This window comes from Scardinius erythrophthalmus (assembly GCF_964197995.2).
Source record: "Scardinius erythrophthalmus genome assembly, chromosome: 1".
NCBI lineage: Eukaryota > Metazoa > Chordata > Actinopteri > Cypriniformes > Leuciscidae > Scardinius > Scardinius erythrophthalmus.
Window position 1 is genome coordinate 34,349,550 of NC_138221.1, and position 27,293 is coordinate 34,376,842.

Genomic DNA, 27,293 nt, shown 5'->3' on the forward strand with positions numbered 1-27,293 from the left:
AGTCAGTCACCTTTGTTGCTTAACATCTCCGTTTGTGCCATGATTAAGAGTCTCTACCACCTCTTGTGTTCTTAAAGAACAGAACAATCTAATCTTATCCAGTAACACTTAATTTTACACTGTTCTTGTTACACGTTACTGTAGTATAAATTATGCATAGTTACATTCGACTAACCCTAATCCAAACCCCATTTCTCACCCAAACCCTATAGTAAGTACATTTAGTTAATTAGTATTTCTCAGAACTTAAATGTATAATTACATTGTAACAGGGACACTTTAAAATAAAGTGTAACCTCTAATCCTTCCTTGCTGTGCTGAACCACTGTGGTAAATGATGACTAATTCTCCTCGTTTATCTTTCTCTGGGTCTAATAGAGCTGCATCTGGGTCATGGGGTCAGGGTTATCTGGGTGAGGCTGGTACTGGGGGATGTGCAAGTTTAACCTGATCTGAGGCCAGTTCCCAGGCCCTGGATTCAAGGGGAATCCAGAGGGCTTATGTTCCGGTCCAAATCTCTCAGCGTGGGAGAGCTGCTCAGGAGCCTGGGGACTATGGTCAGGGCTAATGCATCTATTGCTTCCAGATTCTTACAAATTACTTAAGTTCTGGGGAAGTCTTGGAGAACTAAACTACAACACACACACACGAAACAAGGACTCTGTTTCACTGATCATAAATGGTTGTTTTATAAACATGCAGAACTGTGTTAACTGGCTTATTGAGTCCTTGAGTTGTCAAGCATGTCTTATGACCTTAAATTCAGCCGACATATAAACTGGTGGGATCAGTGGAGTTTAATTAGTTGGCTAGGTATACTGATTTATTTTTCTTTTAAGATCCAGCAAATGTCAGATTGTGAGAAATGCTGTGGTCGGGCTGTACTCTACTGCCGAGTGAGTTTGTGTGGTATCTTGGGTATTGCCAGTTTTTGACTTCTTGTTCTTCCACCCACTGATGTTCTGGCAGGACCCCAGCGATGAGTCACAGATTCTCCAATGGCCTTATGAAGAAAGATCTCTTTATTGTGGATATCATACCGTATATAAGTGCTGTTCAGCTATTCAGAAAGTCTAAACAATTGAGTTGTATTATGGGTGCCTTTCAGTAGGGGGCGTTCTCTCCTATGGTATTGCATTTTGATTTAAAAAAAGAAATAGGTCTTAAAGATATTTTCAGTTAAGAATTCAGTATGGAATTGAATTTTTTCCAAACATTTAAAATGTGTTTATCACTCACTGGTGTCTGTGCGAAGGTGTGTGCAGTAAATTTAACATATATTTTATTACTTATGTTACGTCCCAGGGTCTTTTAATATAATGTATTATACTGTAACTGTTCATCCAATCAGATTTCAGAGTTTCATTAAATACAAAACAACATACCATACACAAACTTGCAAAATAGTTTATTTGCAATATAAACATAAATATAAATAAATATATATAAACTTGCAAAAGTGGATTCGGACACACCCTAAGGGAACTTGCGCCTTGCGCTTTAGACCGTGCGCTTATATCTTTAAAATAGGGCCCTTAATGTTTATTGTCTAGTCACATTCAATTACAGATTACATTACATAAATTGTGTAAAATGATAGTAGTTGTTCAATTTATAACTGAAAATTTTGCCAAAAAAATATTTTGCAGCACTGGGTATTACTGTTGGTCATTTTTATTTTAAAACGAATAATAAATATTTAGCTACTCACATCTTACCTTGCACCTTTTCACCATTAAAACTTTTATTGATTGATTTGATTTGATTGGCCATCTCAAACATTTTGACAGTATCCATCCAAAGTTGCAAATTTAATGTATTTGAACAAACCATTCATGAATAAAGAAGCGTTTCAAGAGAATAAAATCGCCATTTCTTGGGAAATTGGTGTAAAATATCTGTAATAAAAATGGAAGTTTGGCTCTTTTTCCCCCATCATAAATGACTTGCGTCTCAGAGCGCGCAGACGAATGCAATAAACTCTGTCACGTTATCTTGCATTCGGATGCTGGTGTTCGGGAACTCTGTCATGTGAGATGCTTCTGTGAGGAAATTAAACCAAATCATTCTGATCAGGCATTTCAGAATGGTCAGAGCAACATTTGAGATGTTGTGCAATGAAATTGGTCCTTGTTAGTCCGGTTATCCAATCACATCATCTGTTGAGGCAGTCACGTGAGATTTTTTTGTGTTATACATTGAGGGATTTATTCGGTAAATGTGTTTCCATCATAGTTCATGCGCAAGTATTGGATAAAAAATCAGCCTCAATTGAGCGCATACGTTTTTTAATGCGCATTTTTAGAATTTATGTGCATCTTGCCATTTCCATTCAGTGTTTTTTTATATGATATCCCAAAGAAAGGTGGATGGAAACATAGCTACTGATGAGCATTGTTAGACTGCTGAGGCAAACCAGCCTAAAATTGTAACTTCTTGTCATTCTAACAACAAATCGAGTTGTGTGAAATTGAGTGCAGCAGTTCCCACATTTTCCAACGATTTACTAATACGTCAGCACATTTTACTAATTCTTTCCCTCGTTTTATCGTGTGCACTATATAATAATTTGTTCCCTTGATTTACTAAATCGTGGCCAAGTTGTAAAAATGAATTCCCTTGTTTTAGTTCAATCAAAATGAGGGAACAAGTTAGTTCAATGTGGACACAATGTACTAAAATGAGGAAATGAATTAATAAATCGTGCGTGGGATCAAATTCTTACTTTGTGGTCAGTATTTACTAAAACGAGAGAAACATTTTTTGTCCGCATGTCATGTGCCTGGCTTCATTTTTTTTGTGTGTGGCTTGAGTTAGGACTACACTGCATTATAGAAGACTGGGCCTGTTGTTCATAAATTGATAACTAAAAAGAGTCCAAGAGGAAAATCGAAAAAGTGTGAGAAGATATTGGTTTTTAAATGAGGAAAGATTGTTCTTCCTGTTGCATAAACTCTTGTTTGCAGTGCACTTCCAAAATGTAATGCAGTACATGTGAATATTACCCCATCAATGAGAGTGGTATATGTGTGTGTACAGGGCAAGATCCAGCAGCTCCTGCTCGTGGATGATCCTCAGGTTGCGGCTGACTACTGCCAAGATTACATTCCCGATTGCGACAGCCCTTTGCCCTACAATACCCAGAGCCTGGACCCTGATGAGGTTAGTGATTCCTCTGTGAGTGTGGCTCCTCATGTAGTCAAAAAAGCCTTCTTTTCTTGTTATTTCCAACTGATTTATTTTACATTTATATGACATAACTTTTTTTCCCCTTTACTATCCTACAGACTCCTCATATTTTAGCATTTAAGTATGATATGCAAACAGAGGAAGAGACACTTGTTTTTCCAATGAACCTTGAGCAACCAGCCTCACAGTTTTCCACAGAATTGCTACATTTTATGAAGACATAATTTGTTCCAGCTTGGCCAAAAATGTCTTTCTTTCTTTGGAAGAGCCCTGTCAAAACTTCCTTTGAGTGGTTGAGCTGCCTTGGCTTCTCAATTCCACATTTACATTTATCTGTTTGCACTTTTTACTGTTCTGGCTTCTGGGCTCGGCTCCCAGTGCACTCATCTAAGCCAGCCAATAAACAGCACAGGCATGCATATGAATTAAAATGCTTGTCGTGTCAGGTCGAGTAAGGGAGCGAGGGCTCAATTGCGAGAAAAAGGTCTTTTATTCAATATATCACAAAATAAAACAAAACACAAACAAAAACTACCCCAAGGGGGAAAACAAGACAGACTTAGACTTGGACTAGGACTTGAACTTGAACTTCGACTTGGACTTGACTGAAGCACACAGCAGGGAAACACACAGTGTACGACGACGAACCAGCACAGAACTGCAAACACAAGGAGAATAAATAGGGAGAGCAAACAAAGCAGGTAACGAGGGAGGACAGGTGGGGAAAATGAATCAATAATCAGGTAACAAGGTGGGCGGGGTTAGACAATCGACAGGAGAGCACATGGCACAAGGAAACACATGACAAGCCATGTGCTCACAACAAACAGGACTAGAACACAAAACGAGACATGAACACGCAGCTAGTGAAAACTCATAAGCCACGTGTTCACACAAAACATAACATGAAAGCACACAGCCAGTGAAAAACTAGCTGTGTGCTACACAGCACAAGACAAGAAAAAACACGCAGACAGAAGAGCGCGCGGCTCGAGCGAACTCGAAACCGCGCGCGCTCACGTGACAAGACAGAGCGCACGAGAACGAGCGAAAGCTCATTCCGTGCGCTCACAAAAGAAAACAAACACGCGGAGCATTGATGTCCGAATCCCGACACAGAACCGAAACCTAACTAGACAGACATGTCGGGATCCAAACACCATGCCCCGCACATATAACAAGGCACATAGACAAGTGAGTGCACGGCCCGAGCGCGCTCGGAACCGCACACTCACACAGAGATGAGACAAAACAGGGAGTGTCAGAGCTCTGTCACAAAACCAAGAAATTAACTAGACCGAAGTGACAGAACCCTGACACTACCCCTCCTCCAAGGGACGCCACCTGGCGTCCCAAAGCGGGACATCAAAAACAAGACAGGAACATGACAAGACAACTCACCAACAGACAATACAAGACAGGAAGATCAAGACACAGAGACAAAGTGGGGAGGAAGGGAGGGGAGCCAAGTCAGAGCCAGCAGGAACATCTAAAAAGTCAAAAAGAAGGACCAGGGAGGGACGGACGGGTTGAGCCAGGGAGGCTCAGGCAGATCTGGGGTCATGGCAGAAGACCAGGGTGGAACCGGAGGGACAGACCAGGGAGATTCCGGCGGGTCTGGAATCCTGGCTGAGGGCCAGGGCGGTGCTGGGGGAACTGACCAGGGAGACTCCGGCGGGTCTGGAATCCTGGCTGAGGGCCAGGGCGGTGCTGGAGGAACTGACCAGGGAGACTCCGGCGGGTCTGGAATCCTGGCTGAGGGCCAGGGTGGTGCCGGAGGGACTGACCAGGGAGAATCCGGCGGGACAGGAGTCCCAGCTGAGAGCCAGGACAGTACAGGGGCCTTGGGTGGCGTCGACAGGGCAGGTTGCAAGGGCAGATCCATCAGGGCAGGCGGAGCAGACTGGCCAGACTTGGGAAAGACAGGGATTATAGTGAGGAAGGGAAATCCCACAAATATCACTGCTCCAAAGGATGCACAGTGGGCATAGGACAGACGGTCCTCTGGGACGGCCTCCGGGAGCTTGTCCGAAACCGGCATGACAGGGAGCATGGGTGGCGCCGGCAGGGCAAGGAGCTTGGGTGGCGCCGGCAGGGCAAGGAGCTTGGGTGGCGCCGACAGGGCAAGGAGCTTGGGTGGCGCCGGCAGGGCAAGGAGCTTGGGTGGCGCCGGCAGGGCAAGGAGCTTGGGTGGCGCCGGCAGGGCAAGGAGCTTGGGTGGCGCCGGCAGAGCAAGGACCCTGGGTGGCGCCGGCAGGGCAAGGAGCCTGGGTGGCGCCGGCAGGGCAAGGAGCCTGGGAATGGCCTCTGGACCCGCAGCAGGCTCTGGGACGACCTCTTGGTCCTGGGGTATGGAGGAAGCCTTCCTCCTTCTCCTCCTCCGTTTCCGAGAGCGAGGTGGTGCTGCAGCCTCTTGGACCGCCAGTGGGGGCGCTGCAGCCTCTTGGACCGCCAGTGGGGGCGCTGCAGCCTCTTGGACCGCCAGTGGGGGCGCTGCAGCCTCTTGGACCGCCAGTGGGGGCGCTGCAGCCTCTTGGACCGCCAGTGGGGGCGCTGCAGCCTCTTGGACCGCCAGTGGGGGCGCTGCAGCCTCTTGGACCGCCAGTGGGTAGGAGGCAGAACTGTTCTTCCTCCCTCTCCCCGAAGGGGTCATCGGAGGACTGGGGACCTGGCAGTTTGTGAGGTGAATAGGAGGTGGACCGAGAGGTGGAAGGCCACCCTCCTCCCCACGGTTGTATACAAACCCCACAAACTGCCAGAATGACAGTATCCCCAGCATTCCCATCTCCCAGGCAGGGACAGGCTCATTGAGGCCGTTGTTGAAAATGTCCTTGAGCGCAGTGTTGTTAATATCAAGCCCCTCCGCAGTGATGACAAACTGGTGGGCAAACTCTTTCACTGTAGACACCCCTTGGCGAAGAGAAAAGAGCTTGCCATAGTGCTTCATCGTCTGACAAGTGGAGGGGCGAGCACTGGGAGATGGAAACAGGAAGATGACCATCTTTCTGCTGAGTCCTCTGATGGCTGGTTCGTTCTGTCAGGTCGAGTAAGGGAGCGAGGGCTCAATTGCGAGAAAAAGGTCTTTTATTCAATATATCACAAAATAAAACAAAACACAAACAAAAACTACCCCAAGGGGGAAAACAAGACAGACTTAGACTTGGACTAGGACTTGAACTTGAACTTCGACTTGGACTTGACTGAAGCACACAGCAGGGAAACACACAGTGTACGACGACGAACCAGCACAGAACTGCAAACACAAGGAGAATAAATAGGGAGAGCAAACAAAGCAGGTAACGAGGGAGGACAGGTGGGGAAAATGAATCAATAATCAGGTAACAAGGTGGGCGGGGTTAGACAATCGACAGGAGAGCACATGGCACAAGGAAACACATGACAAGCCATGTGCTCACAACAAACAGGACTAGAACACAAAACGAGACATGAACACGCAGCTAGTGAAAACTCATAAGCCACGTGTTCACACAAAACATAACATGAAAGCACACAGCCAGTGAAAAACTAGCTGTGTGCTACACAGCACAAGACAAGAAAAAACACGCAGACAGAAGAGCGCGCGGCTCGAGCGAACTCGAAACCGCGCGCGCTCACGTGACAAGACAGAGCGCACGAGAACGAGCGAAAGCTCATTCCGTGCGCTCACAAAAGAAAACAAACACGCGGAGCATTGATGTCCGAATCCCGACACAGAACCGAAACCTAACTAGACAGACATGTCGGGATCCAAACACCATGCCCCGCACATATAACAAGGCACATAGACAAGTGAGTGCACGGCCCGAGCGCGCTCGGAACCGCACACTCACACAGAGATGAGACAAAACAGGGAGTGTCAGAGCTCTGTCACAAAACCAAGAAATTAACTAGACCGAAGTGACAGAACCCTGACATGTCGCCTATGCACTAGTGCACTGTTAGCTCTAGGGACCTTGTTATTATTATAACTTTTTTTTTTTGTACAACCAATATAATAGAGATATTTTTATGTTGAAATGTATAACTGCGGAACGGATTCTTTTTTTTTTTGGCACAATAATAACAAAACAATGACTAGATAATAATAATGATTATAATGGGGGCCTTTAGCTCAGTGCTAACATTTTAAAAACTCATTCTCAATTGATGGACTTAATACAATATTGTATATATACTAATTTACACACTCCTGTTCTAAAGTTTGGGGCCAAAAAGACTTTTAGCAAGTATGCAAAAGTAACATTAAAGACATTTATAATGTTACAAAATATTTATATTTCAAATAAATGCTTTTGAAATTTTCTATTAATTAAAGAATCTTGGAAAAAATTGTGGTTTCCACAAAAATATATATATTTTTTTTTTCAGTATTGAAAATAATCAGAAATGTTTCATGAGCATCAAATCATCATATTAGAATGATTTCTGAAGGATCATGTGAGAGAACATTGTACGTTTTTCATCTTCAAACCAAATTTGGGTCTCTAGCCGACAAAGTGTAGATCCTGTCTGGCTAGCTTCCCATACGCATTTTAGGTCAATAGGTCAATAGAAAGAGAGTATACAGTCTTTTATGTCTGTTCAAACACATTCAACCAGATCAGAGTTTACACTATGAAAGCAATCCGGTCGAATGCGTTTTTGACTACCTCTGAAAGTGGTCAAAAGTGGACAAGCTCAAAACGGTTTAGACGCCCTTTTTACCTGTATTTAGCATCGTCCACTTGTGATCCAATCGACCAAAACACATCTTAATACCAAGTGTAAACATGAGTGCTGTCATGACATTTTCCTATGGCCCCAGTGACATGAAAATTAAGGTTTAGGTGATTGCCTCAGATCTTAAATCGCATAATTATTGGGGTTCTGCGCCAGCCTAGCAACTATTATTAAGATGAATAAGAGTGCTAACAGATATCTATCTACAAGATGCAAGAACACGTCCTATGTGAACAGCACCACAGTTTATCTTTTAAATCAACGCTGACTTCTTAGACTCCCCCATAACTTGTTTTCAGAATGTGATATTTTTTGTGGACATTTTGAACATGTTTTTTCGATTTCGATGATTTGTGTTTGTTGTGAACGTGCACGTGCGGGTGAGTCAGCCCAGCGAGTAATCATGTCAGTGGGTTAGCATTTCTCTGCGGCCTTCTGGGAGGAACGCTTAAGGTCATCGTACATTCATTTCTCCTCACAACTCCCACGGCCAGTTTTGTGCGAGTGTGCTGAATGTAAATGTCTGCGTACATGTGTCTATCGGCAGCCGTTCAAAGGCAGAGCCAGTTGGCTTTCAGTTCCCACAACAGCTGAGAGACCAGGGACTAATGACGGGATTCATCAGCACTGCTCACATTACTGACCTATTACCAGAGCTCACACTGATCCGATTCTATCCTGCCCGACTTGGCATCTCAACACCTCGCTTTGGTTCTCACATTATTCATATAATCTCCCCCTGACAGGCCTCATCAAGTCCATTCAGTCAGAGCCTCTCATAATAGCCTGTAAGCAGCTCAGCTCTGACCCCTTGAATTGTGGGCTGATAATGTAGCGCCTGTCTGAATTGAGAACAAGTTGAACTTTGACCTAATTTGCAAAGAGAATAATATACATTGTCTAGTGGAATCAGTCAGACACCTTCATTTTAGATTAAATTATAGACATTGCCAGTGATATACGTGTCTGTATGTTGTGTTGTCCTACTGTCAGAATGTCTTGAACAATTTTAATTCTGCTCATCTATCCCCAACCTCTGACCTCTTGCCCCATCTATAAAAGGTCAATCCCATCTATAACCTGGATGACATCATGCAGGGAGACGAGCCTGCGGAACCAACGAAACGCCCCAAAAAGGGCCGCAAAGGCAAAAAGAACAAAAAAAAGAAAGATAAGAAAGGCAAAAAAGAATCTCGTAAGAAGAGAAAGGAGGCCGAAGCTCTTGAAGAAGGTTTCCTTGAGGTTTCTTCTAAGCTGCCGGAGTATTTGGCTCATCGAGGAGCTTTACCAGCTGCAACAGAGCAGCCGGATCCACCTGCGACGGAGCATCCCAAGACACCAGTACAATCTCCAACAGTAACGGTCGATCTGATGGACTCCATACCCGACATGCCCACTCATGAACCCGACACCTATCAGGACGAACACACCAGACCCATTACTGTGACAGATCTTGAGGACCAGTCTGTGTTGGCACCTGCATTTTCTGAATCCCCAAAGATGGAGGTGGAGGTAGAACATTAAGTGCCAGTGTAGTTGCCCATACTTCCTCCTCCTCCCTCCCTATCGTTCTCCTGACCAATCACTGACTCTCCCTCGCACATTTTAACCACTAGTCACCCATTGTACTAACCAGCCTCCTTCATTCTAACCTCCCCAATAACTGCACCGATACTCTTCTTCCCAGATGTTGTGCTCATAAAATAACTACATTGTAGTCATAGTTGGCAGCTTTAGTGAGATGTGTCGACTCAAAATGCATATGAATTACGGCTCATTTCAACTGTGACACTTTGATGCGCGTCACTAGTTGAATGCGAGTCATGATGCATATATTACTCGGGTTTTGGCGTAGAGTTACACTTAGAGTGTACTTTTATGTCTTGACTTGGCACGCTTTATACAGATTGAAACTGAAAGATGTGCTCCAAGACAGAATGAAAAATAGGACTGCGTCTGACAGAAATCCATTTTCATGCGTCTTTTTCAAACATTTCCCTTTGACAGCTTTGATAGATTTAGTTTTTACTGAATGAATCAAGCTTCTGCTGAGGTAAAACTCAGATGCCAGTATCAGTGTGCCAGGTTTGCTCACCCTCCTTTTCATGCTGTTTTGGCTGGCAGAACATTCGGCTTTCATGCTGACATCCTTTGTTGTTATTAAAACCTCCTACCCCACACTCACCAGCTCAGCAGTATTTATGCTTTGAAACCAGAACGTTTCTATAACCTGCACCTGTGAATTGCGCTAACATTTTAATTAGTCAACAGTGGAGATGCGGAGCACAGTTAGGCCAGAAACATATACAAGTATGCAAACGCAACGCAAGTTCACATGCACATGCTGCGTATGCATTCTTTCATTACAAACAAATCTCAGTACTCAAGGGGGCGATAGAGTTACATTCAAACATCTGTTACTCTTTAATGCTGTAACTTCAAGCAAGATTTTCATTATACTGTTGCTCAGCCGTTACACTAGCTTACTTGAAGGGCGGCTTGACCTGAAATTTATTTTAACGTTCTCAATATAGCGCCCCCTTGTGGTAATGCTGAAAATGCAACTCATTTCGCATTTGCATTTATGTAATTGTGTAGACTATATTTCGGGCCTTAGTGTCTCTAAAGCTCAGATGCCCAGTGGAGCCAAACTAGTGTAGAGTGGAAATGACTGACTTTGCTCGGTATCTCCATGGTTGCGGTTGCCATGGCTGTGCCACTTCTGATTCTGCTGTGTCGGTGTGCAGGAGGAGAGGCCGATTAAAACACCAGAGGTTGAGGAGTTTAGTGATGACCTTTACGGCGATGAGCACAACGAGCTCTTGGTTTCCACAGTGACAGTTGGCCCTAATATCACGGACTATGAGGTATGTGCTCTGGTTTCTGTTTCCGGGCTTTGCAAGCATGTTTGAGGTGATAACCTTGCTGTGGACATGTTTTGTTCTTTCATAGATCATGGAGTTTGATGAGTTTAAAAACGGCTCGGACAGTTTTGAGCAGGAATATGAGGAATATGAGATTTATGAGGACCGATTTGACCCTGCGGCGAGGCAGAAGCCAGACACATGGGATGGAGAGGTACAGCTTTGTACCTCTGTAATAAATTAACTGTCAACACACAGGCAAATATAGATTTCCTCTTTATCCCAACTAGGGATGCAAAGTTTCAGTATTTTGGAACAAAAATGCAGTAATATTAGTCTTTATATAGTATCAGATTTATTTCAAAATAATGCAGTCTGCAAAAACAATGATTAGCTAATTGAGAAATACTGAAATGCATGTTCTTAAAGGAATAGTTCACCCTAAAATAAAAAAATATCCTATAATTTACTCACTCTCAAGCCATCGTAGGTGTATATGACTTTCTTCTGTCAGCCAAACACAATCACGCGTACGGCTGTTGTCGGAAGCCAGTGTTTATAGTTTTAAATAGATATTTGTCTTACAAAAACGCATCACTTCACTTCAGAAGGCATTTTTAACCCCCTGGAATCATATAGATTACTTTTATGATGGATGGATGTGCTTTTTTGAGCTTCAAAATCTCAGGATCTATTCAATGCCCATTTCAAATTTGGGAAGAGCCAGGATATTTTTTAACTCCGATTGTGTTCGGCTGAAAGAAGAAAGTCATATACACCTAGGATGGCTTGCGGGTGAACGTTGAACTATTTTTGGGTGAACTATTCCTTTAAATTCTTTACATTAGCTTTTATAAATTTTGTTTGAGTGTTTATTTGCTCTTTAAAATTAACTTGAAAACACAAGCATAAAACACTCTTTTCTTTACTGAGAAATTCCGAAAGCTAAATGTCATTATTTTAATTCCATTTTATAATATTTATATTAATATTTCACTTTTTAAATAAATGTCCATGTTCCATTAGTTCGTTTTTGAATCATGAAATTACACAGACTTTGGTATTGACTACTGAAATGTATTGTAACAACTCTAATCTCGTTACCACTTGTAAGCAAGATCTCATCCTTCACCTGTTCCTCCTCTCTCAGGGTGGGCGATTTGAGAAAGGACAGAAGGGAGAGCAAGGTGTCGTTGAACCAGTGAGTGCTGGAGTGTGAAGTTAAACATACTAACTTACAAACATACACAGGCCATCTAATTCTAATCTCCTTGTGTTTTATACTAACTAGGGCACATTTTTTGAAGGTCCCCCTGGCCCACCAGGACTACCAGTAAGTCAAAATACTATTTAAATAATTAGTAAAATTATACTTTACAGTCTTCAAGTGATTTCATGTGGTCTTGAAGTGGTGTCTGGGAATTTTTCATTGCAAAATATTTGTTTATTCTGTTTATTCCCCAGGGTCTTCCAGGAATTGCTGGCGTCACAGGCCCCCCAGGACCCAGCGGAGACCCAGGTGATATGGTGAGTGTCCTCATAATCACCTGACCCACAAGACCTGGCATGAACCTCGAGCTGAGGACACGCAGAACACATCCAGGGGGATGAGGGGAGATGATGGGACTCGTGTGTTGATGGAACAAACCTCACAGATGACTCAGAGCCGCTCGAAGGGACCACCAACCTCTACGGAGACCTTAGGCATCAGGAACCCATGACTCATCAGATAGTTTGACCTAATTTGCTCTGGACAGTGTGTCTGTTCTTGTAGCGTGACTCACACTTTACACACGATCCCTTACCAGGGTGAGAGAGACAGCAGACTTCCAACTGCAGTAAAGAGTCTAAATTCATCATTTTCCTCTGGCAGTGGGGATGAAGATAGATTATTCTTTTGTCTCCGCTCAGTTTAGCGCCTCTGGTCGGTTGTGAATCAACTTCTCTTGGGTGTCAGCTTCACACGAGTTGAGTTTTAGTAAAAATATCAGACTAGGCTGAGAAAGCCCGTTCACTGCAGATGTAATCTCTTTTTGGCCTTGCACGTTTATAGAGGTCTTACAACATTTCCGAAGCTGAAAGACAAAAGAAAATATTCCAGCCGGAGGTATTATCTTTTCTTTTGAAGGTTGAAGAGTTGTGTTGTTAGGAGAGGACTGGTGACTGAAAGCTTTGATTAGCTGAGCGCTTAATTCCCCCCCCCCCTTTTTTTTGCACCGTACGCTTTGATACAGGAATCACGTAAAATTAGAAAAGAAAATCAATAGGTGTTTCATTGCATTCAGGAAACAAGCCAATGGATAGGGAATAACTGAAGAATGCTGTAATGCAATTGTTTTGTACAGAAATGCTTCATCAATGAACTGAGTTAATTGTCTCTGCTCACACAAGGGTCCGGAGGGACGTCCAGGGCTGCCTGGTGCTGATGGGATACCGGGTCCTCCAGGCACTTTGCTCATGTTACCCGTAAGATGAGATCATTCCTTCAGTAATGCATTTAAACCACTTGCATCACATTAGTAAGAGTTGTTTGCTAGAGGAATATAATTACAATTTTACATCACAAAACATGAGGTATTAGCTTCAATAGCATATTTTGGCCACATGGTGGAGCTGTGATATAATCAGTGTCATTAACATTCAGTACATTTCCAATTTTGTGTTATAAACATGTTAAAATATATCTTAAATTGTAACTTACTTAGTGTGTATGAAATATTTAGTCAGTAATCTCTTCCCCTCAGTTCCAGTATGGAGGGGACTCTCAGAAGGGACCTGTCATATCTGCTCAAGAGGCGCAGGCTCAAGCCATCTTACAACAGACTAAAGTAAGACACCCAAATCCAAACTGTCTTTGACACTTACATATGTGCCCTGGTACTCATTTATCAGTACTATATAGTCAATGATGTTTGCTAACACAATCATCACTTTTGCTGATGTTAATTTTTAGGTTTAGGGATTTGAACAAACCACTAACCCCAAAAATATTTAACTTTGTAGCATATTGTCACCACTTGTGATACAGATATGAATTATTTTCTTAACAATCAGACTTAGTTTGCCCATGCAGAAGAAAAAATGGGTGAAAGAATCCTGTAAATTTGCACTGAAGGATAAAAGCCATATCTTGAGACCAGTTTGGTTACCTTAAAAATGTGCTTCATATAATGTTTTATACCATGGTCTGTCTGAAATGTCTGCGCAATTTCCAACTTTTTCCTGTCTGTTTGTATTTGTTATTTCCCTCTAGCTGTCACTGAAGGGTCCTCCTGGTCCACTAGGTCTCACAGGGAGACCAGGTCCAGTGGTAAAAAAATCTTTCTCATTTCTTTTCAAACTTTTTTTTTAGCACAGCCTATGCGATCTGCTTCAAATTTTGATTGTTTTGGGTTTGGGGTTCAGTGGATACTTTCTGTCTTTGAAAATGTATGTTTGTTCCAGGGTCTTCCAGGTCCCAGTGGACTAAAAGGGGACAGTGGAGAGTATGGCCCTGCGGTGAGGACATTTCCTTTTATATTTCCTTTTTACATTCAGTAGCCTTTAAAATCCTTGGACTCACCATCTCCATCTCTCTGTCTGTTTATTATTTCTTTTGTTTAAGGGGCCACGTGGGTTGCCAGGTCCTGCTGGTCTTAATGGAAAACCTGGGAAGAGGGTAAGACTGAACATCTCACACACTGTGTAAAAAAATCAATGGAAGAGTGATCAGAGTTCAAGTGTGATCCATTTAATTAAACTCATCATGAATATGAATTGGGCGATAACAGTTTCTATATTGATGTGCTGTGTTTTTTGGTTCATGAATATTGCATAAGCAGTGCAAAGTGGTGGATAGAATATGATGACGAAGTGGTATTCTGTGTTTTACCTTGCAGGGCCGGTCAGGAGCAGATGGAGGTCGAGGGGCTCCTGGAGAGACAGGAGCAAAGGTTATTCACCATATAGTTCCATTAGGACAGGCCATGCACAATAATACTAACTTTTGACTTTAACCTATGGTAATTAGAACACAGTGATGACGTATATTTGTAGGCTAATCTGGAAGTTAGCCTCACCCTGGTTCCCTTGACAAAACCATTTTCCATTGGCTTTTGGATTTCTGCAGAAAATAAGTTCTGGACCAACGAAAGTTAATGACTCTTACACGTTTTGTTCATCATGACAATCTTCACAAATGAACACAACTTTTATGAATTTTGAGGCCCAATATACTGTACAATAGCCAGAAGGGATGTTATACTGTATATCAACATTGTCATATCTATTACCATGCCAAACACTCCAAGACTTGTCATGACATAACTACATTTCATAAAAAAAAATCCTTTTTTTTTAAATGAAGAAATTGACACCCGCTCCGAGACATTATATCAGGGGGAGAGTGGGGTGATTTGTGCCAGGGGGGGAAGTAGTTCCACCCTTGTTTCTGGAAAACCATAGAAGAAATTGGTCATGTGACCACATCATTTTGAAAAGCAATCACTTTTACTCGTCCTCCAAAGAAGAGAGACACATGGCATGAGAGTTAAGCACATTTTAGTGCAAAAAACTGTGTTTTCCCTTTCAAAGTAAAATTTCTATGATTAAAGGTGCATTGCGCAACATTTCATGTTAAAAATACCCGTTTTTCTAACCCATACATGCTTAAACAATTGCCTGATGGGCTGAATGAGCCCTTCTCTGATCACTGCGATTGCCTCTATAATCCTGTACAGTAAAATAAATAAGAGGGATTCGGGTCGGAATTTGAGACTGGGCGTGACGTCATGCGCGTTCAGTTGCAGTGTTGCAGTTTCGCTTGTCGCCAGAGGGGGTATAGTTCTGCAAAAACTCAGAGACTTGCGCAATGCACCTTTAAGGTTTTTTGATTGTAGTGTCTGAACAATTATAGACAAGTTTGAAAACATTTCACACATGTTTTAGTGCTTTAGTAGTCTACACAATGAGTCTATACAGTTAGCATGATGTTAGCTCTTAACTGCTGGATCATGCTAGTTTTTCAAACTTGTGGGTCTGGGGTGATTTGTGCCAAAGGGCCTGGGTTAAGTTGTGCCAGATCCAGACCACCTAGACCTACATACTCACAGGGGATAATCTTGAGAAGTGAGGAGATGGGCATGCCTCATCATTGTTTGACTTAGGCCTGCCTGCTATTTGTTTAATTTAGCTAACACTGATTTCAGTTTTGAGTTTGCACTATGTTATTAAAGAGAAGTTTTATTCCGTTTTTAAGTGGCCTATGTCACAATAGGATGTTTAGAAATTAGCCTAGTCACTTTATTCTTATATGTTACATAATTGACAGACAGCGCTATGTCAACAGGCATCTATTGCCAAAGCCTTTTTGCCTGAAATGATTCACAAATATCATATTGTGTTGCTATGGTGCTCTAAATGGTTGCTAGGGCGTAGCTTGATAGCTTCACAATGATCCTGAGAGACTGATTGGTCGTCTGAGTAAAATGAGCCCGCCCCCTTGTCTCTATGACACTGTGATCCAGAGTTATGTTCAATACAAAATCCCTATGCAATTGACCATAGTAGGAAAAACGCATGCTATGGTATTCCAGGGTGACAATATCTAAATAAACCTTAAATGAGTAATTTTGTATTGAATTTATCTTGCTTTCATACAGTATAGCATTACGGTTCATGACATGAAAATGTTCTGTTTTACTTCAGAAATCACTGGCACAATTTACCCCCAATGTATTCCCCCAAAGGCACAACTTCCCCCGCACCAGGGGCAAGTTGTGCCATGAGACCACTTTTTTTCCCAAGAGCTATATTTCTGAAACAATTTATTTCAGATCCAAAGTTATTGTTCTCAGGGATGCACCACATCCTGAAATATATGTACATCCTTAAGTTGAAGGCATTACTGCCATGGCCTCACTTTAAAGTCACTTTGAGTAAAAACTGGCACAACTCACCCCACTCTCCCCTATTCGATTTGTGAACGAGCTTATTCTTTTCAATGAACCCGCAAATTCGGATTGCAAATCGCACTCAACGATTAATTCGTGAATTGGACCAATCCGATTGCATCTGTTCTTGAGTCAACTACTTACTGATTCATTGATTTGGTTAGAGCACATTTCCAGTTAATAATTCACTGAATCCACAAGTCTGACTTAAAATGAACCAAGAACAGGAGATCCTCTGAGCTTGAGCATGCGCGTGACTGATGGTACGAAAAGTACGTTACTAATGCGAATTCTGTCTGGATTGATACATTATTTTTGATCAGGATATTCAGTACTCTTTCAGAAGATGTGTGAAAACATGTGAAAGCTGGAAAATTCCGATGGTGGGGAAAGAGTTCAAATCAAGCACTTTACTCAAGTAAAATTGAAAAGGAACCCTTAATACTTTTACTGGAGCAATATTTTAATAGGTTATCTGTACTTTTACTCAAGTTAAATTTCTGTACTTCATCTACCACTGGTTTTTATGCTGTAGTAATAAAATAAAAATGAGCTTGTGTTAGCCTCAAACCTTATTTCAGGAATTTAACCATAAACCCATTCAAAAAAGCCATTGATTTTTGGACAATGGAACCAGGAGTGCAAACATGCTAATTTACGGGTTTTAAGATTCATTCCCCCAGCACTCTATACTGTATGTTGGTGAGTTTGCATGGGCAACCTCTACAAATATCCAGTTTTTGTGTTTGGTTAGTTAATGTGTGTATGCATTTGCTGAAGTTGTAGATTCAGCTGCCAGAGCTAAAAGGAACACCGGAAACTTTAATTTGACCCTAATAGTTTCGGCCACTGATGGAACCGTTTGCTATTGAGAGCTGTGTTTTATTGTGTGTGCTGACAATAGCAAGCATTCAGCCCTGTCCAGCTGCAAGACCCGTCAGTAAATAAATCACGCAGAGCTATTTAGCACAACAGCAGTTTGTTTGATGAGGAAGTGTGAGGTACTCCCGCAGCTCTACGAGTCCCAGCACCGGATGCGGGCTGAGAATCACGGCAGATGGGAAGGTTCCTCTGAGGCAGCCTGTCAAACCCTGCCACATGCCACACACACCTCTGGCCCATAGTCACTGCTTGCATCTGTGCGTTTGTGTGTTCGAAGCAAAGCACATGACATTGTGAAAGGACATGAGTTCTGTTTAGTTAATGAAGTGTGGCTGGTGGACGTTTGTGTTTGAAACGCCAACTGTTTTGTCGATCTTTCTTATGGATCTTTGTCTTTTTTGCAGGGTGACAGGGGCTTTGATGGACTGCCTGGTCTTCCAGGGAACAAAGGACATAGAGTGCGTAGAGAACACCAAATTGCTTAATCAAATCACACAGTCTGTTTACTGCTCAGTCAAGAGTGGCTCTTAGATGTATCTAAACACTCCGCTTCACTTTTAATAGATCCTCAGATCTATTTTAGACTTCATATTGTGTGCAATATCACAAATGTGACTCTCATGTGAACATTCCTCAGGGAGACATGGGGAAACCTGGACCCCAAGGTCCACCTGGAGAGCCCGGTCACAAGGTAATACAGATTCGCCTTTTCTTCCATCCGGTTTTTCAGAGCTTTGTGCAACCCCCTAAATGAGTCTTTTATCAGATTGCTAATAATCCGTTTAAAGATCGCCTGCACTGCCCCAGGTGTGTACTCGCAAATCGCATGAAAGAGACAAGCTGTGCACTGTGTGGGATGTTCTCATTATGCAAAGTTAAAAAATGTATGCAGCAGCGATTCACATTGATCACAGCTTTCAAGAATGGGAATATTTTTGCATACATAACCCTTCTGACATCCTTCCTTAAAGACTTAAGGCTGAATCTTAGTTTTTTTTCCACCACAATGAAGATGATTATATTGCCAAACTTCCTATTACAGGGTTCGGATGGGCCTGTTGGACCAAGAGGGCAACCGGGAGAACCTGTGAGTGATACAACCCAACCCATGGACAGACACACATGCACACAGGCACATAAACACACATGGGTCTCTGACATCCAGTGGGCAGCTCCGTGTCCCTGCTTGGCACAGTCTGATTAACGGTGGCTCAAGCACCATTTAAGTCTCGGCAGGTGAGCTGTGATCCACTGGGGCCACCCAGAGATAAATGGATCACCTAGAGCAGTAAGGGACTTGAGTACTATTACAGCTCGGTACAGAGAGAGATGCTGTGGAGATAAATGCGGGGATGGAGATAGATGAGCTGGGAGATTGGTGAAGGGAAGAGATGAAATCCTGGCCTGCATGATTATATTTCCATATCAATCACCTCCCTGGAGATCACAGATGTGGCTCTGGAACAGGTGGCTTGGCCGGTGTACAAAGACCAAGACTGACAAAAACAAAACACACATACCAGCCGTGCATACACACACAGACACACACATACTAGAGGCAAGAGGATCCATACACGCATATATACACATCAATCTTAAACAGATGTACAGAAGCAGCCTTGTGGATGTACCAACACTAATCTGTAGTGAAATACTGTTCGATCATTACCGCACTTAACCTTGGTGATGCTAATGGGAGTTTCTGATGAGTTTCTGATTGTTTTACTTTACAGGGGCTAAGAGGAATTGTTGGGCCAAGAGGGCCACCTGGTCCACCTGGGCAGCAGGTATGACAATTACCATCCATCAGAGTTACATAATAGCTAGTTTGCATGCACAACATGGATAGAGGTGCTGTAGTATTTTTAAAATTGTGAAGCATAACCTTGTGTTGTACTTTTAGGGAATTCAAGGCGTCGATGGTGTTCAAGGGGCAAAGGGCAACTTGGTAGGTCTGCTATGAAAATGTCCATGCATGTATTACACAATGTCTGCAGATGAATAAATTCCAGAAAAGAGCAGCAGGAGGTTTAGTGTAGTTCTCTGAAACAACATGTCAGATGTTGTCAGATAAAACCAATTGAGAAATAACCCGAGGAGGGTCTGTTGCACTGGCAGACACGGTAACGGAGCCCTTGAGAACTGTAGCGCAAGGTTACCTCAAGCCTTCATCTATTCATCTGACATATACTGCCTTCAAGTCATGTTGGAATGATAAAATTTACTAGATGATTGCACATGAATTGCACCACAATGGTTTAATTATCAGTGGGAATACGGGATTTGAGTTGGGGGTGTGTCGTTTAAAGAATTATAAGAGAAGCTAGGCTAATTGATATTGGTTACAAACTGGGGTAATAAACAGCATACCACAGATACCGTTCATAGAGCTCAAGTTATTCCTTTACATTTTCATTGTGGTTGTTTTAGTTTGTATGCACTTTGTGTACTGTTGATTAAGATCCACTATAAAGCCTGGCAGAAAATACGACTCATTTAGCCAGTTTATGAGGCGACAGCTTTGCACAACAAAACTATATTTCCCATCGTTCTCTGTGGCAGCCAGATAGGGATAAAACACATCGTTAAAGTGTAATAATGCATATACTTTGCCCTTTATTTTGTGGTACTAGTGCTACAAATCTTTTTCAGAAAGTGAAAAAGAGATAAATTTAAGTGAAAAAGAGAAAAGTTAGGCCTACATGAAATATGAAACCATAATAGTCATAGTTTTGCAAACTTAGTAGGAATTTCCCTGGAGGACTTAAATGCATCATTGTAAAGTCCTAACTTTATAAAATAATGATTATCATCTTCCAAATTGATGGCCCCCCCCCCATTTTTGCAGGGACCCTCTGGTGAACCTGGACCTTCAGGTCAACAGGGAAACCCAGGCATACAGGTACACATCCATCTTCACTCCAGTGCTGCCTAATGAAGCCAAATATGGTTTCAACAAAGCCCACACTTTTGCTTATGAATAAAGTTTATTTTTTTTTTAATCTTCTTTTTCAGGGCTTCCCTGGTTCGCAGGGGCCTATAGGTCTGCCAGGAGAGAAGGTAAACTCCACAACTCTTGCTTTATTTCAGTTTTAAAGCACTGACCTTTGACCCTGCGTGTGGATGAGTGAGCATCTTTGTGTGTGTGTTTGCGCTTTTATTCAGATTTCCATATGAAGCTAGACAGATAATCAATAGCAAAACTTTGCATACACATCATCATGCACACATACAGAACATCTTCTCTCAAGTGTGCCTAAGCACATTATGGATATCGATTGCAGTTAACAAGCTGAGCATGCTGGGTATAAAAGAGGATTTGGTTTGTGGTTTGGATCAGAGGATTCAATATTGATTGTGTGTGTGTGTGTGCGTGTGTGTGTGTGTCTGTTTTAAACAGGGCCCCGAGGGCAAACCGGGAATGCAGGGCCTTCCTGGGATTGATGGTCCCCCAGTAAGTACTGTTCTCCAAAACCATCATAGGACTGAATCATTTGATTATTAACTATTATTTTATATATATATATATATATATATATATATATATATATATATATATATATATATATATATATATATATATATATATATATATACCAGCCAGCAGGGGGCGCTATGGTGCATACAGACATGTACATATTGCCAAATTTCACCCTCTACCACAAACATTCCCAATAAATCTTCACAGCATAATTTTCATGCTGAAAAAGCGATGATGCAGAGTCCTTAGTCCAGGCCTGGCCTTTTGTGTTGGCTCATTAGCTCTCTCACAGAAACAGGATGTCCCCTAATCAGCCTTCTGTCATGCTAACACCTGGTTATCTTGTTCAAATCGCAGGGTCATCCTGGAAGAGAGGGTCCCCCTGGGGAGAAGGGACACCAGGTGGGTTACAATCACACACACACTGCTGCTCCACTGACCTGAATAAGCGGTGACAATTTGAAGAGGAAACGGAGAGAGCCAAGAGTCTAAATGCGGCACCACACAAAAAGCGCTGCCCGGTTCTCGGTCCCCTCTGTCTGAAGCCTTTTGTTACAGGCGCTCCAGCTGCAGTAGCTAAATTATCACCGGTCACATCACAGCATTCTTTTATGCGTGCGCTATTGCAGTTAAAGAGTCAAGCCATCCTCATTGTGCACTCATTGTTTCATTTTCACCACGAACCCTCTCGCTATCTTCAGCACTGAGGATTCATTCTAGAGTTTGTCGTCAGCACATAATCGGTACAATAGTTCAATCGTAGATTAATGACAGGGTTTTGTTAGTGCCTGAACACTATACTGACATACTGTCTCTTCTTCTATTCAGGGTTTATCAGGAGCACAAGGGCCGATCGGATATCCCGGGCCCCGTGGAGTCAAGGTGAGCAGTTTTGAGATTGCAGCTTGTTCGGTTAGGTGCAAAGACACTCAAAGACATTGGTCTAGGATGGCTGACTTTTGATTGACAGTCCGACTTTGGGTGAATGGCAGACAACTGGCTCAGGTAGATCAGTTTAATTCTCTCCGGAAAACCCTTGACAGTGCAAAGCACTCGTGATGGACAGTCGAAAACGCAACAAGGAGGAAAACGAAACCTGTCTGGGCTTGTTTGTGTGGAAGTGTGTGATGCCCTCACTAGTGGTCAAAGAATAAATAACGGGTTTATCCTGCTAGCGCATACATCTACTTTGATGGTGTCATCCAGATTATTATCGTCTGCATCTATGTTCTGTCACAATAGGGTTTATATTTGTAGCGGTATGTCTTACCTCAAGCATTTTGCAGGCTGTGAATTTTATTACTTTAAACAGTCAGTGCTGATATACTGATGTCAAGACATAATTTCTGAGATTCTGTCTTTCAGGTGAACGTTTCCTATCTGAGGTTTGGAGATTGTGCAGAGATCCCTGTGGCACACACTGATACATTTTGTCCTTTTTTTTAACAGGGCGCAGATGGGGTGAGGGGACTGAAGGGTAGCAAGGGGGAGAAGGTGAGAGAGAGAAACAAATCTGCTTGTTTTCTCATAACAAAGCCAAGGGAAAAGAAGACAACGAGTTCAGTTATCAGTGTGGAGATAAGGCACAGTGTTTACTGATAGTGGCTTCACTTGATGCATGATTTTCTCTGCCGCTTCTTGAGTGTGTCTATGTTTTCATGTGTGTGGAGCAATTTGAAGGTGTTTCGGTCTAATTGAATTCCTTTTGTCTGCTACAGGGTGAAGATGGTTTCCCAGGGGCCAAGGGTGAAATGGGCATTAAAGGAGACAGGGTGAGTATTTCCATTCAGTCTAAATAGGCCATAATTAGTGATGCTTGCCAAGACAAACATACTTATTATTATTGCTCATCATTTTTTAACCAACCACCCACCCCCTACTATTAGACTACAATGTGTAAGTTGTCCGACACATTTCTGCTAAGGGCACAAATTATACTTAATACCATGCAGCTTGAGTAAAGGGATTTTGTTCATTTTTAAAGCCATCAAACGTACAATTTATTCCAAAAACACACAAAACCAATTGAGGTAGTGTCCCATGCCATATCCAGTGATAGAATATCATAGAAACAATTGGACTGTATTAACTTGGGCTAAAAAGAAAACACCTTTTAACCACTCAAAAAACCATAATAACCACACTGCAATCAACACCCAGAACACCTTAGCAAATGCATAGAAACCATCTAGAACAGTGAATCTCAATCTTTTTGACTTTTTTTTTTTTTGACTCTTTTGACCACTCACAGCTTGTTCAGAAAATATAAACAATGTACTTATATAGATGGCATGATATAGATTTTATTTGTAGATTTAATTGTAACTTTGTCTGTGTGCATGCTTAGGGTGAAGATGGGGCTTTTGGAAGTCGTGGCGAAGACGGACCAGAGGGGCCGAAGGGTCAGTCAGGACCCCTGGGAGAGTCTGGACCTGCGGGCATTGCTGGAGAAAAGGTCATTGCTGCTTCTATACCAACAGTGTATTGGGCATTGTTTAGATTCCGATCATTTTCTTTAATTTTCTGACTCCTCGTTCCATGTGCAGGGCAAGCTTGGAGTTCCAGGATTGCCTGGATATCCCGGCAGGCAGGGGTCCAAGGTAAAGCATCATCATTGAAATTACAATAACCTGATTTTTACACTGAATTCTGAAAGCCGCAGGTCTCAGTCATGGTATATTAATATTTCCATATTACCTTTTTACTGAGGATGATTAATGGCCATTTAGAGGGTGTTTTATTAATAGCTTATCTGAAGCTACAATTATTATTTGGCTTATTTATGGTAATTGGACTTCAGAGGTTAATTTGTGGTTAATTAAATGTAGAGATTGATTAATGAATGGAATGTGGTAATTGATTAACCTTTGCGTTGGTCCACAGGGATCAGTGGGCTTTCCTGGAACAGCTGGGGTGGAAGGAGAGAAAGGAAAGAGGGTGAGAGGCCAGTGCCACTGTACAGTGTCCGAGGGATTACACACACCCTGCTGCATTAATGTGTGTGCGCTCATTTTTCTTTTTATAAACCTTTTTTACAGGGACCTGCTGGACAGGCCGGTGCTGATGGTGAACGAGGTCCAAATGTAAGTCTTTAGCAATGAAATGTGACACCTCAGCACATGCAGGGATTAATGAGGAAACAGCCAATGATAGTTGATTGAACAATCATTTTAATCATGCATTCTTTATAAGCATATTTGCATGTTCCTATTGTTTGCAGGGTGCACGTGGGGGAAGAGGAGCACGAGGACCGACAGGGAAGCCAGGAGCCAAGGTAAGAAATCCATCCTCATACAGATAATAATCCTATAGAAACCCTTTTAAAAAAGATTGTGACGTTCCTTTCTTTGTCTTACGCTCAGGGCTCCGCTGGTCATGACGGCCCACAAGGTGCCACAGGAGAGAGAGTATGTTATCTATTACAATTCTCCTCATATTACACGGTCAATCTACCAGACTAATGTGAGATTTCACATTTCTTTTCATTGCCGGAGATAAATGAATACTAGTGCTTCTTCCGCTCTGCTTTAGGGCCCTCAAGGACCACAAGGACGCAATGGAGAGGCCGGGCCAAGGGGACCAAATGTAAGTGACCAGTGAAGAAAGAAAACTCTTTGAGAGAATGAAAGAATATATCTTACAATTTTTGTTCTTTCTTTCCAGGGCCCTGCGGGAAAAGATGGGTTGCCAGGTCACCCAGGCCAACGAGGAGAGCCAGTGAGTCTATTTTAAAAAGAATCATTTCAAAGAAAGATAACCATGGTCATGTCCCAAATGGCGCATTTGATGTGACTTGAGCACCCCTCTGAATCTCTAAATGACAAAATAAGACACTTTATGGGTCTTGTGGACTCTAGCAAAGACCATGAGACCACAGTGTGTCCCCTTTGTTATTTAATGACTCAAGTGCTCATAAGAGCCACTATGTGCCTTTAATGCCGAGCTTGTGCAGACTCTACTGCAAATTACTACAGTCTATGCAGCATCACAGTGCAAGTGTAAGGCCTGTTTAACCTTACATTTCTAAATGAATTCCCATAACCAGATACACTGATTAGTAATTAGTTTTTGTTTAAACAATAGGAAAAGCAATTTTACAAGCTAAGATCAGCCGGTTTCGCTTCTGAATTGCTTTTTTTTTAATGTTCACATACATTTTTTTTCATACAGGGATTTCAAGGAAAGACGGGTCCCCCCGGGCCTGCTGGAGTGGTTGGACCACAGGTGAGTTGATCATACTGGCTTGGAGCCCTATTTTAACAATCTAAGTGCATGGTCTATAGAGCACGGCGTAAGTGCACTTAGGGTGTGTCCGAATCCACTTTTGCTAGTTTAACGACGGGAAAAACGGTCAGCGCGCCAGGCGCATGGTCTAAAAGGGTTGTCCCTATTCTCTTAATAAGTAATGGGTGTGTTTTGGGCATAATGTGCAATGAACTAATCAGAGTCTCATCTCCCATTCCCTTTAAAAGCCAGCTGTGCTCGCGCCATGGCGGATTCGCTATTTACATGGCGAAATTTGCATGCGAAAAAACTGAACGCTTCTCTACCGAGGAAACGGATCTGCTCATGTGCGAGGTTAAAACGCGTGAGCAGACCATCTATGGGACAAAGTGTGCACACTTTGTGGACCCGCCTATAGGCGCACATTACTAACGCGCACTTTAAATAAATAAAAAAATGTATGTAGTCTATTTCAGTAGCCTCAAAATACTGTAGCAACGCGCCAACAATGCGCCAGAACACACCTCGTTTTCAGACCAGCACGCCCATGGGCGCACAAATGGGTGCAAATGAATTTGCTATTTAAACAACATGGCGTATGACGTGAAAATGATAACTGCGTCGGACTGAAACTAGCAAAAAACACTTGTGTCGCGCCTGATGCTGCATTGCACCGGGTGTATGACAAGGTCCTTTTCTCAGTTCCTTGAAACTATTCAACATTTATGAATGTTTGATCTGATCCAATAAAGCTGTCACACTTATCTCCTATTCCAGGGAAAAACTGGGGAGACTGGACCCACTGGTGACAGGGGACACCCAGGTGCCCCAGGACCCCCTGGAGAGCAAGGTCTGCCAGGAGCTGCAGGCAAAGAGGGAACCAAGGTTAGAGATCAGCATTAGAATCAACATCATCATCATGAAACACACCAAATACATTCATCTAGTTATAAGTTACATCGCTCATTACACTCCATATGTTTCTGCTCATTCAATATGAATAGAGCTCCCAGCACGACTCGGTGCCTATAAAGAATGATGGATGACTCCTAATGAGTGAGAGAGTTGTGGAAACAGAGATCCATCTTTCTGTGTTCTCTGTTCTCCAGGGAGATCCAGGCCCCGCAGGGCTGCCCGGGAAGAGTGGTCCTGCTGGTCGTCGTGGATTCAGAGGAGAAAGAGGCTTACCTGGCACTCCGGTAACGTACCTCAGCGTATCTGAGCGAATATCTTCTCAGAATCCCCACTGTGATGGCTGCTGCCTTTACATAACTTTCAGTATGAAAACAGGCTTTGAACAAATTCGCAGATAGCAGTTGCTGTAGGATTTTTTGACATGTGGATTCTCAGCTTCCCTTTCTTACATTCATGGTTTATTAGGGTACTGCTGGTCTGAAGGGTGGAGAAGGGCCCCCTGGTGTTGCAGGAGCAATTGTAAGTGATTTCCAATTGTCATACACCGCTCTCCTCCTCATGATTTTCTTTATTATAGTTCACCTAACTAAAATGTTGCATTTCTCTGTCTGCACAGGGTGCCACAGGAGAGAGAGGACCTTCTGGAGCTGCAGGTGCCATTGGTCAGCCTGGTCGTACAGGAGGTGTCGGCCCCGCTGGGCCAATGGGAGAGAAGGGCGAGCCGGTGAGAGTCAGCAGGATGTTGTATTCTGTGAAATGAGAAGATTTAATGCCAGCTTCAAGAGTAATTTACATCTGTTCCTCTTCAGGGCGAGAAAGGTCCAATTGGCCCTGCTGGGCAAGATGGAGAACAAGGGCCTGTGGGATTACCTGGTCCTGCAGGGTCACCTGGTCCACCAGGAGAAGACGGAGATAAGGTACAGCTTTGGATACCTTTTCGAAAGTTGCGCATGTCATGCTGGTTGTTAATGTGCATGCGTATGTTTTTCAGGGGGAGACAGGAGGACCAGGGCAGAAAGGCAGCAAAGGAGACAAAGGAGAAGGGGTGAGTATCTATCCTTATTTTGTCATAAGCAATGAATATTATAA

At 42.8% G+C, this 27,293-nt stretch overlaps 1 protein-coding gene across 1 annotated transcript in view; it reads left to right on the forward strand.

The window, feature by feature from the left end:
• col5a3a (collagen, type V, alpha 3a) overlaps positions 1-27,293 on the forward strand; it is a 64,466-nt gene that overhangs the window by 24,881 nt on the left and 12,292 nt on the right. The window contains exons 5-44 of the mRNA XM_081370765.1: positions 3,040-3,162; positions 8,971-9,420; positions 10,656-10,775; positions 10,861-10,986; positions 11,923-11,973; positions 12,064-12,105; positions 12,237-12,299; positions 13,164-13,238; positions 13,517-13,600; positions 14,026-14,082; positions 14,217-14,270; positions 14,377-14,430; positions 14,651-14,704; positions 17,989-18,042; positions 18,222-18,275; positions 18,627-18,671; positions 19,318-19,371; positions 19,488-19,532; positions 20,433-20,486; positions 20,600-20,644; positions 20,985-21,038; positions 21,423-21,467; positions 21,894-21,947; positions 22,515-22,559; positions 22,784-22,837; positions 23,413-23,520; positions 23,612-23,665; positions 23,949-24,002; positions 24,104-24,148; positions 24,286-24,339; positions 24,428-24,472; positions 24,597-24,650; positions 24,729-24,782; positions 25,236-25,289; positions 26,067-26,174; positions 26,399-26,488; positions 26,670-26,723; positions 26,821-26,928; positions 27,014-27,121; positions 27,196-27,249. Coding sequence (XP_081226891.1) covers positions 3,040-3,162; positions 8,971-9,420; positions 10,656-10,775; positions 10,861-10,986; positions 11,923-11,973; positions 12,064-12,105; positions 12,237-12,299; positions 13,164-13,238; positions 13,517-13,600; positions 14,026-14,082; positions 14,217-14,270; positions 14,377-14,430; positions 14,651-14,704; positions 17,989-18,042; positions 18,222-18,275; positions 18,627-18,671; positions 19,318-19,371; positions 19,488-19,532; positions 20,433-20,486; positions 20,600-20,644; positions 20,985-21,038; positions 21,423-21,467; positions 21,894-21,947; positions 22,515-22,559; positions 22,784-22,837; positions 23,413-23,520; positions 23,612-23,665; positions 23,949-24,002; positions 24,104-24,148; positions 24,286-24,339; positions 24,428-24,472; positions 24,597-24,650; positions 24,729-24,782; positions 25,236-25,289; positions 26,067-26,174; positions 26,399-26,488; positions 26,670-26,723; positions 26,821-26,928; positions 27,014-27,121; positions 27,196-27,249 — 3,000 coding nt within the window. The remainder of the gene's footprint in view (positions 1-3,039; positions 3,163-8,970; positions 9,421-10,655; positions 10,776-10,860; positions 10,987-11,922; positions 11,974-12,063; positions 12,106-12,236; positions 12,300-13,163; positions 13,239-13,516; positions 13,601-14,025; positions 14,083-14,216; positions 14,271-14,376; positions 14,431-14,650; positions 14,705-17,988; positions 18,043-18,221; positions 18,276-18,626; positions 18,672-19,317; positions 19,372-19,487; positions 19,533-20,432; positions 20,487-20,599; positions 20,645-20,984; positions 21,039-21,422; positions 21,468-21,893; positions 21,948-22,514; positions 22,560-22,783; positions 22,838-23,412; positions 23,521-23,611; positions 23,666-23,948; positions 24,003-24,103; positions 24,149-24,285; positions 24,340-24,427; positions 24,473-24,596; positions 24,651-24,728; positions 24,783-25,235; positions 25,290-26,066; positions 26,175-26,398; positions 26,489-26,669; positions 26,724-26,820; positions 26,929-27,013; positions 27,122-27,195; positions 27,250-27,293) is intronic.